This window comes from Gadus morhua, chromosome 1, assembly GCF_902167405.1.
Source record: "Gadus morhua chromosome 1, gadMor3.0, whole genome shotgun sequence".
NCBI classification, from domain to species: Eukaryota; Metazoa; Chordata; class Actinopteri; order Gadiformes; family Gadidae; genus Gadus; species Gadus morhua.
The window spans coordinates 16,277,687-16,288,914 of NC_044048.1; the positions used below are offsets into that span (position 1 = coordinate 16,277,687).

Sequence of the window (11,228 nt, forward strand, 5' to 3'; positions counted from 1 at the left end):
ACTGGGGTGAAAGAGAACAAGACGATTGAGTTAAGATAGAAGGATAAGCATACATAGAGTGTGCTCTATTTACTTAGCTACTTGTCCTCCTGGGAAAAGTAGCGGAACACACCAAAGCTAAAGCGAAGGGCGCATCTGAGGGCGCAAGCGTAAAGTGTGTCCACTTTCAAAGCATTCCGATGTTAATCAATGAGCACTCCCACACCACAGGTGTAGCTGAAGCATGGGGTCTATTTAATGCCGCCTCTGTCTGCCATTTTTTAAGCAAATTTATTTTTCAGACAGTCAAGCCTTGATGAGTGAGTTCACATGGAATTGAATATTCCCCCTGTGTGATGAAGAACGGAAGAAAGTTCAGCTTCTGTTTGTGCTCTGTAGCCGTGGTGTGTGGGGGGCTTTAGGACATGCTTTGGCTCCAGGCTTTGACATGGAGAGGATTTGATCAAAGTTTAATTTAACAACTGACCCCTTATCCCTACGTCACGTGTACCGTTGCTCTGATTGGTTCTAGGTCTATCCAACTGCTGCCAGCGGCATTTTGTTCTGCGCCTGTTGATAACGGCCCTTGGAAATTGAAAAATAACCGAAAGGTTTGAGGCTATTATACGCATTTGCGTATAATAGATGTGAGGCTACAACTTAGGATCAGCATGTGAACGAGGCAATAATGATATAGGTACAAACAGTATCAACATCAACTACCAGTCTCCACACAATATGGGCCCTCTAGTGCCTCAGAACTCTCACACTCCAAACCCTGCTTGTTTGATTGTAGCTGAGAGCGCTGTGCTGCCATGTGGTTCATATTTGATGCAGTTTAATCTTTGTATTTGAAACATTATCCTCTTTCTATAAATGCCCGTTATTGTTTTGGGTATGGATTATGCAGCGAGGTCATGTCGAAGTTGTTTCGAGATTTTTTCTCATCACAATGCATCACAACAGAGCAAAGCCGTAAATCAGAGAACTTCAGAGAAATTACTAGAGCAAGCCTTTAATATTAAAACCCCTTTATGATATTAAAAGCTTTGCCTTATATTATATAATGCATGTGTTCGTCTGCGATGACATAATCTCAGTCGCTCTACACAAGTTACATAAACACTGCTCGTTTTGTACTAGGACTGACAGCTCCGCACAGAAGCAAAACATAACAACATGCTTGAGTGAGTTTGTGAGTGAAGTCATGAATTAAGCAAGGACACGCGTATTGTAGTAGTGGTAGTAAAACATAATGAATCAGGCCTATAAGGGCGTTGTGTCTATAGCCCCAGCAGAAGTCTGGTTGGCTTATCGGTCAGCGGTACACCAGTAGATTTGGGTTTTTAATAGAAACACATTTCCCTGAAACCAAACCACATGTCATCATAAAAATGAAACCGTAAAAAGGTGGAAAGGGCTATGCCCTAGCGATTCCTCCCCTCTGTTCCTGGGTTGAATCAAGCAAATTGCTTCAGAATCGAGCACACCTGGAAGCAACAACAGCTGGTGAAGAGATTAGGGCTGATGGAGACACAGGAAGTCTGGGGGGTTAAAGGGCAGACAGACAAGAGTTGCTTTCATCCAATAACGTTGTCCCTTAAGGAGTTGTATGAAACGGGAAAAAATGGTTATCCTGGGACTGAACAGCCCTTCATCATGGTTGATAAATAACATCGAGCAGCCATTGGTCAGAGGGGGGTCTCTCAAGGGCCATGCAGAGGACACAAATCAGTTCCTGCATTACTATTAAAGCAGTGGACGGTAGACCTACTTTGAACTGAGCAGCTTGTTTTTACTGGCACACAAGATGTGATGATATGACTTTTATTTTACATAATTGTTTACTTTATTACCCTTTAAGATAACGATTAAAAATAAATAAATATTTATTTTATAATTTATTATGTCAACGAGTGAGTGTGCATGTGTGAACATGGCCCATCAGCGCAGCATTAATCTCTCCCAGTCCAAATGCCCTCTATGGCCTGGTCCAGAGCCATCTGCCCCCAGTGTAGCTGTGACCTACTACTCCAAAAACACAAGGACAGGCAGGAAGCTAGCAGCATCTGCCGCCAACAACACCAGCCCCACCGACACCGGCCCCCACAACTTCAAACACATGCCGGCAGTCTGATTGGGCGGAATTTATACAAAATGGCTGCTGTGGTTGTACCACGATGAAGATGTTCGTGGTATTAAGTAATTAGGCAAATTAAATGTGCGGATGGAAAATAGGTTTTTCACAGGGGGTAACATTAGCTAATGACTATTTAGAAAGCGCAGATGTTTTAGAATGAGAAAACAATGATGAGAGGTGCTTTCATTAACGACTACATTTACAACAGAGAAGCTTACATTTTCTGTACTATAACTCACTACTATAACTGTGATGCTGAAATCAGTTTTAGAGCTTTGGGCGCTGTATTACTGGTGTGCAGGAAATGCAAAAACCTACGAACAAATATCAAATAGTACTTTTTAATTTTGTACATTTATTTCTAATATTGGAATTGCTTCACACAGAGTTAACTGAGTCCGCACCTTGTTTGGAGTTGGATCTTCATAATTTAACGTAACAAAATAAACATATTAGTTCCATTTTATGGAACTTATGATAAGAACTTATGTACATAACAAATGCATTATTCAACCAATGGCAAAGTATCTCAGTGAAGGAAGTGAACTATCAATGGGACAGTGATGAGGTGAACAAACAAGCTATAATTTCCAGAACTTGGAACGACGCTGATTGGATTGACGTCTTTATATTTTCACGTGTAGTGAAAGTGTGTTCCTAGACTCTACTGGAACGGCGTGTACCCCATACTCTAAACACCCTGGAGGACAATAAATGATTACGCAATTACTTAATTTAGTTTAATTTAAATTTACGTGATATAATGTTTACTCTGCGGTGGCATTGTTTAATTTAATTTATGCAAACAATGAGCTTGCTTTAGTTCATTCAGCTGAAATTGTGGGAACAGAGATCATTGGCTAGCTTTATTTTGCCGGAGGTGAGAGGACTTTGATCGTTTCTGATGTAACAACAAGAATGTGAAATCCTATGTTTATTTATTCCAAATTTCATCAGAGTAGTTCTGATTCATTGATTTGAGGGTGCTTTATTTTTTATTGCTTGGCAAATGGCCATCAAAACATCAGCCCGGACTTTCCAATCAAAACATAAACTGAACTTAATACGTTGTTCATTATCAGTTCATGCTGTGTTTAGTTGTTTGGATACTAAACAACAAAACAACAGAATAGGTGGTTTGTATGCGTCGCCTAGAACGAGAGAGGAAACAGCAATACATCACGTATGCAAGCCCCTAGCCAGCTATAAGGTCACCAAGGTCCGGGCCTCGGAATCTAAACATAAATGTATAAAACATCTGCGGTTGAGAACTTCTCGGAGATGAGGGAATGCTTGATTAAGTTTAGACTTGTTACTTTGTTGCCACACATCTGGTGGTGCATGCGCGAGCCAGGAATGCCTATCGTTGTCATGTTGATTCATGTTGATGCAGCTTTCATGTAGTTTGAATAAATGTTTTTGCGTCAGCTGAGCGATTGTGTTAAGTACCATTTTATATATATAAAAAATGGAAACATTCCCAGTGATGACATCTATACTTCTTTGGGAGGGATTAGAAGGATACAATGGAAGTTTATGTTCGCTTTGCCTCCCCTGAGATAATTATGACAATGATTAATGATAAACATGAATATCGCTGATGGATAATGTTCTTCCAATGAACGCTTAGATTTTCGAGTGACACTCGGATGCCCTTTATTCTTCTCTTTGCTTTGGACTAGTTCAATGTGTTTTTGTGGGGCCACCTGGAAGTTTAGGTTTGCTTTGGTTCTTCCTGGAAATCCACTCCAAAGCTTTCTTCATCAGGTTAATCCTGACAAATGAATGCCACTTTAAATGTTGTTGAAGCTGAATGCATCAATAAAATAGGAACTGGGCCATTGGACCCATCAACCAGGGTGCGCCGTGGCATCGCTCTTTAAACCTAGAGTCTCTGCTAAATGGGGGCCGTTCACAGCGGAATAACCCCACCCTAAGGGCCACGGTTCAGTGTGGGGGTCGGCCAGGCCCTGGATCAAGGTTGTCAAGTCTTTGGGCAGTAGGTCCCTCCGTCTCCAAAACTGCCTTTTGCACAACATTCTGATTGATAGGGTCTCGCAGGCCACACTCCATAGAGGCTTCGTCAAACAACTTTTCTGCAAGCACTAGAAATACAATTCCCGGATATTTCCTGGGACCCAGGGGAACATGTGTATGGATTTTGGCACCTCAGCACATCTTGAAAGGGCACCAAAAGGGGAATGACCTATACCCCCCCCCCCCCCCCCCCCCCCCCCCCCCCCCCCCCAACGGGCCTTGAAAAATATGTAAAACATGCATACTTGGCCTCAGTAATAAACCTGTCTTAAGGCGTGTGAAGACTGCTGGCCTATGGACACGTTTTTCATATACATGGTCAAAAGGGGCCCGCATCACGTTATGACCTTATGAGATATTGAAAGGTTCCTGTGCATTTCGCTCATATTTTTTTATTTTTGAGATAAAGTTCTGATTATCAGATATAGCTGTGGATTGGTAAGCTGTAGGTGGCGGAGGGATTCTTGCTCAAAATCTCATAGTAGGCCGTGGGTTGAGAGGTCACAAGACGGAGCATTTTTGGAGGCTTTTGTAGTTCCTTCCTCAAGGGCTAGTGCCCCCAAATGTATGATCTTACTTTTCTCTGAGGCCCTCTTTCATCAAAGAGAGTCCCCAGGTCTCTTGCTCACTCCAAGGTTCCTTGACCCCTAGGCCACCTAATAATTACACAACTTCCTGTAGGGCTAGATGTATAGTATATGATCTACTATTTTAGCAAACCTTATTGCCCTGATTCATATAAAAGAGACTACCTCGTCTTTATCTTACTCCCAAGTCATTCTGTGCCCCCGTGAAAAGTGAGTGTGCATCACTTCCTGTAGGTCTACGACCCCACATGTTGTGCATTTTAATAGTCTTTTGAAAATCATATTCGTCCTCCTTTTACTTTATTGATGCACTAACACCTGATTATCTTGTACATCAAATGGTAACAAAATGAACCATGGAGTGTGTTTTTCGGCAGACGCAAATCAGACATGAACTTCAGGTTTGCCCCACAAAAACGTTGTCCTAGTCGGTCCCAAAGTTGAAGAAGAAAATAATTCACCAGTGGGTTACTCGAAAATCTACGTTTTTATTAAAAAGAAAAAGATTTAACAATGGTATTCATTTTCCTGATTATCCTGTTAAACTAAATGTATTTAACAATCTTAAAATGTGGCTTTTTCCAATGAGAATATATACGATTGACATACATGACGTATTGCTGTTTTCTCGAACAATCAGTATGGGCTAAAATGTATAGGTTTGTTTTGGACAACGCATTCTGTCATCTATGTTGAGAATACCACTTCTTCACACCATAAAAAATGAAATGCCATAGAATTAAAGTACATCATAAACATTCACTGCAGATTAACATAAACACGGGGTTCACTACCCAATGCCCTAAATAAATCCATCCTGGCTCCTACTTAAAGCTGGGGTAGGCCCCCTTGGGAACCAGCCTGAGTTAGCTAGATTTTCCAAAAACATCCCAACTCTCCTCCCTCATGTCTCCCTCCAAATTCCACTCCCCCAAAACATATGACTAGCTCGCTAGGTTTGGCCATAGTTGGGCCTCGCCTTGTGGATAACTCGTAACTTGTAATCCCATTTTCTATGAGATGTTAAGCTTCTGGAACAATCGGGTTTTAGGAGAAAAGCCAAGTCTGGCAGTAAAGGTTTAAAGTCATCTGTCCATCACATAATACATATCGCACAGGATGTACACATATTCATTCCCCCTCTCACACACACACACACACACACACACACACACACACACACACACACACACACACACACACACACACACACACACACACACACACACACACACACACACACACACACACACACACACACACTCGCACACATGCAAGGTAAACAAGGCTAGAATTGTAGTGAATGGGGGATGTAGAGCGAGGCATAATGTGCCTTGATGGGATGGCCATGAATAACTTCTTGAGAGTCAAAGGTAAGGCTCTCCAGACTCACCGCCAGGCCTTCATTCACAATTGTAAGAAGCCTTTTCACTGTAGCATAAACACATGTGTAGCCCATAACTGTTATTATGGGTCAGTTCAATTTAGGTATGGCAGTGAAGTATAAACACTAGTCACAACTAGTCAAGTAAATATACATTGACTATGCGGGTGGTGTGACAGACCATAGCTAAAAAAAATTTAACGAACGGGATCATACTTTACTCGACCATTGACAACCTGTGAAAGGGTCCATTGTAGTTCATTGAACGAATTAGACACAGCACACAGAAACAGGTAAACACACACATATTGCTTATACCATGTGCCATGAGCAAGTGTATCATCTGGCTACATTGTTGATATGAGCATCGAGGACTACGGCTGTGGGCTAAACACGACTCAACATGGCTGTGCCTTGTTGCAGGTTTTCTACTGCAAAATGTGGGTCTGTGCATGAACCTATAAATATGGGCAAGTGCATGGACCGTTTACATGCATTTGTCCCATTAGCCTTCAGCCTGAAAGTTGAAAGTCGACAGTTGATTTCCCATGGACAAAACAAAAAACCTAAAGTAAAATAAAAATGTATACAAGAAAACGTATTTCTCTGCACATCGTTGAAATGTATGAATCCTCTCCTTGAAACATATTTTAAGCATACATGACCAACACACACACACACACACACACACACACAGTTGACTGCTTTCGTCACTCACCCTGGCTATTGGGTCCCCCCTCTCCTTCCTCACAGTCCGTCAGGTTGTTGAGCATCCTCTCTCCCTCTCCTCCTCCTCCTTATCAGGCTGTGGGAAGCAGAGAGCCCCCTGGAGGTCCAAGCTCACTGCCAGCTGTGTGAGAGCTGCGGCCCAGGCACACCCCTGGGCAGGACGCTCTTTGAACAAATATGCACCTTGTCTCTATTTCAGGTAACTTTTTCTTCCCCTTCTTCTTTCTTCTAAAGACCAAGGGGCAGAAATGAGAGAGAAAGTGTGAGAGAGAGGGGGAGAGAGAGAATATTTGCCTCTTGGTCTCTCTCCTTCTCTGCTCTTCCAGGTGTGAAGTGTGTGTGTGTGTCTCTCTCGCTCTCTTGTTGTCTATCTCTCTTCGTCAGGGGCACGTGGCGAGTGAGATGCTGCCGTTGAGGAGTTGGCGATGCTGCGCCCAGGACCACGCTGTCACTGGCTCGCTCTCAGCCCCCTCCGCTCGCTCTAAGCCTGCCGGGTGTGTTCTCATCCTGCATTCAGGAGGCATTATCTTTCTCTATCCACTGCCCTCTGTCTGTCAATCTCTCTCTCTCTATTGCTCTCTCTCTCTCTCTCCCTGTAGCTCACTCACTCACACACGTTTTTAATCATCCACCAATTCTTCATGAGATATGGATGGATGAGAAGAGGGGTTAGCAACAGAGGAGGCACATCCAATAGTAAAGTGATGTGTTCCTAGAGCCATTTATCCTCTGATGTTCATCTCAGGTGGAAGACGGGGGGGAGAGAGATACCATTTCATTACTGCCCATTGTTCCTCTGTCAGCTTCTCGGCGTGGCTCCCCTTCTCTTTTGTGCTCTCGTGTATACACAGGCCATTACCTCCACCAGGGGCTGCGGGCTGCACTTGTGACGTTGAAGTTTATATAAAAATACCAGAAAACACGAGGCCCTTGTGGCGGGTGAGCTCATGCCGGGCTGAACGGGAGTATAGTGGTTGTGCCTGACAGCTTCTCAGCCGCTATTCATTATGTGTTTTACCCATGAGCTAAAAAGTTATATTTATTTTGAATTTGTTTATTATTTAGAAGGATTTCTGAAATTAGATGTTGACAGTATCACTATTAATAGGGGGAACTGGCTTGTAAGCCAGCGGATCAGAGCCCTGGTGCTGGAGGGGTCTGAACATTACATCAAGGGAATAAATGGCCAGGATTTTCAACTTGAATTCACACGTTCACAACACATGTATGAAGAAATAAAGGATGGGACGGTCGCCGTATGGATTCCACCCTGAGTGAACCTTGTTAAACAGGTCATACATACATACAAGAGTTGGATGTACCAAATGTCAACTGCGTTTTGCTTAATACAGAACTCTGCATCCATTTTCGTTTTCATGTTTTTTTTTTTTTAATCCTTTTTATTGTAGTGATTTAAGACAGGAAGGTGGGAGAGAGAGGGGAAGACATGCAGCAAAGGACCACGGGGAGGAATCGAACCCCCGGTTGCTGCAGCATTTCCATTTTTTTATTGACTAATACTGAAATCTTTCTCAGCAACAGGGAATATATAAATCATACAAAAATAAAATATAAGTAGCAATAACTTACTTGCACCAGTTAGTTCAAAAAGGGAATAAATAATGCTTAACAATGAAATGGTACCTGTAAAAAAAAACGTGCCGTCAGCCAAGTGGAATAGTTATTATCATCCGTTATATGGATCTTGGAAATCCACATGGAGGAGAGCTGGTGTTCATGGCTTACCATTTGTGCAACATGCAGACCTCTAATGCACTGTGGTCTAATACGGGGGTTGAAGCTAATCCACAGCAGCACTGTGTCGCTGCCCAATGACAAAGCTTACATTGCCAAAATAAAAACATAAAACCCTAATGGATGTTTAGGTAAGAATAGGATTTTGCATGACTGGAATCCTCCAAATATCAAGGTTTGATTGAACTCAATGCATTAGGTCTGAGAAACCCAGGGTTACACTAGAACGGATCATGTTCTAGTTGGGGAGGTGTGTCCTGATTTAGTCCCTTGGGCTCCGTCAGAGAGAGAGGGAGTTGGCTCACTGCCAGACACTGGATAGGCAGAGCGCCTGTTGGAGCCATTTTCATCCGGGCCAAGCGGCTTTAGTTCTTAACCCATAGGCTCCAGCGGTCTTCCCATCCTGCCAGCACCCCAACATACGCCCGGTGTCACAGTCACACATGTACACGCACACACATGTGCCAACACCTATTTAAAGGCAAATTCAATTTGAGTGCTGAAATACATATCAAAGCAGAGAAAACGTTTTTGCGATAATAGGGCATATGAATGCCCTTCTTTTTGTTAAAACATTAGTTTCATCATAGCAGTGAATTATTCAGCAATGACGAGGAAACGTTTCTCAGGTATATCTGATGATAGCTGCATGGTTCTCTTAGGCCCGATTTCCATCCCCCTACTGATAAGCGGATAATATACATACTGTTATCTTACCACTATATATACATAGACACACAAAAACTACTGCTTTTGTAGACGCATATCCAACCTTGGAATAGAGAGTAGGCCTATGCACAAAATAAGAGGAGGAATCAAAGTACAGCTGGGTTAAGGATTTCACTGACATGACATCTGGGTACACTAAGGGGCAATTTAGATATATTGGCTTGACTAATTTTTTTTAATTGCAGGTATTTCTAAGTAGAATAGCCTACATAGAATCAACACAGATAGTCTTGCCAAATCAAAGCTTGATTATTCATGAAGAATCCAGAGAAAATGTAATGCTCCAGTCCAGACTAGATATGAAGAAAGGACATTTATAACCCTTGGGAAGATGTCATAATAACACACTGTAATTGTAAAACCGCTAACCCTAATATACAAGTGAATGTTCTCATTAAAAGGCAATACTCAAGTGGGCGAGTTGAGGCTCTCGACGTTCTGCCTAATAGTCTCACTCTCTGGTGTTACTTATCTGATAATCATCTCAATTAATAACCTATGAACCTACTGTGTTATTAGAATGAATGCGATTTAACACATATAAGAGGTTTCTCGTGAGGTTGAAAAAGATCACAGAGAGGATGAGAATCAGAGCCAAGAAGCCTTTCCTAATTAAAAGCTTATGCACTAGGAAAAGAGTGTTACACAGCCACATGTTATCGGAACACACCGCTTTGTCACAGCTCTGTTGCTTTCATTAAAGTCAGTTTCATTTCACACGGACCAACATGTGGTTCATTTTGACAACAATCCTGCATTTGATTTAGAAAACGGCTTAAGTTCTAGCAAGACCTCAGTGAATTGTTTCATTTTAAATGTATGTATTTCTGGCCGCAGAAGACGCAGTACATATCTTCATCGGTGGTTAATTTGAGCCGGATCCTGCCGGAACAAGATCCGGCACCTCTTAATTTTGGCCTCCCTGTGTTCCGGTAATTATTTGGGCAGATCCGGTGCCTCTCATAAAAAAGAATTAAAAATAAAAACATGTTTAAAATAAAATAATAATATGCATATATTAATTTATAGAACAAATCCAAAGAATTTCATGTTGTTTATTAACATTTAACGTTATTTTAAAGTGTCAGAGATTTGTTGAAGCACTGAAAAGCTGCGGGCCATTAAACCACGCCCGACACTTTTGCCGCATCTGCAAGCAGAGACGAAAAAACGGTTACCGTGCATGACCACATGTGTGTGCGCCACTCACAACGTAGAAATTAAGATAAATTAAATAGGCCTATCACAGAGCAGGATTGTGATCGTTTACATATAATCTCATGCCAATTTACAATCTGCAAAATGTCTCAGCGTTGGCCGACTAACTCGTGCCATCACGTGCCATCACGATGGTGGCCCTCCATCGTGATGTCAGTCAGCCATCACGACGGACAATAACATCGTCCATCGGCACAACCCTAGTAGGCAGTGTATTCTTTTTTTTGTACCATTACCTCTAACCCCCGTACTATGTCGCCGGATCCACCCCCCTCTGCGTTCCGGAACCTCCCACTTTACAAATTAAGCACTGGGTATATTGATTGGCTGAAGCACGAATTTCACAAGATTATTGTGTGTGGGTTTGCAAACTTTGGGTTCGACAGAGAAACGCTGCAAAAAAGAAAGAAAGCTAGATATGATGCATTCAGAACCACAGCATTATATAGCCTATCAATATTAGATATCTGTTATTAAACATTTATAAATGATCCTGGAATTGATGTGAATAGGTGTTTAGTAGCAGAATTAATTGGGACCCAATATGCCATCTTCATGAGTGCGTTTTGCAGCTCTAATCAAACTGGTTGTTGGATGTTTCCGTTAATTTTTTTGTAATAGCTTACTTCTGCACAATCCTCTCAGCGGGCTGACGCTTACGTAGCCGCTG

At 42.2% G+C, this 11,228-nt stretch overlaps 1 protein-coding gene across 3 annotated transcripts in view; it reads right to left on the bottom strand.

Moving 5' to 3' along the window:
- LOC115553368 (solute carrier family 12 member 5) overlaps positions 1–7,349 on the bottom strand; it is a 32,104-nt gene extending 24,755 nt beyond the window's left edge. For 2 of the 3 annotated variants that reach the window (XR_003978450.1, XM_030369516.1), the window contains exon 1: positions 6,846–7,349. Coding sequence is in view for 2 of the 3 variants with exons in the window: in XM_030369516.1 (XP_030225376.1) it covers positions 6,846–6,900 (55 nt within the window). In the remaining variant the exon portion in view is untranslated. The remainder of the gene's footprint in view (positions 1–6,845) is intronic. The other variant, XM_030369529.1, reaches the window with a different exon arrangement.
- Positions 7,350–11,228: the final 3,879 nt, after the last annotated feature.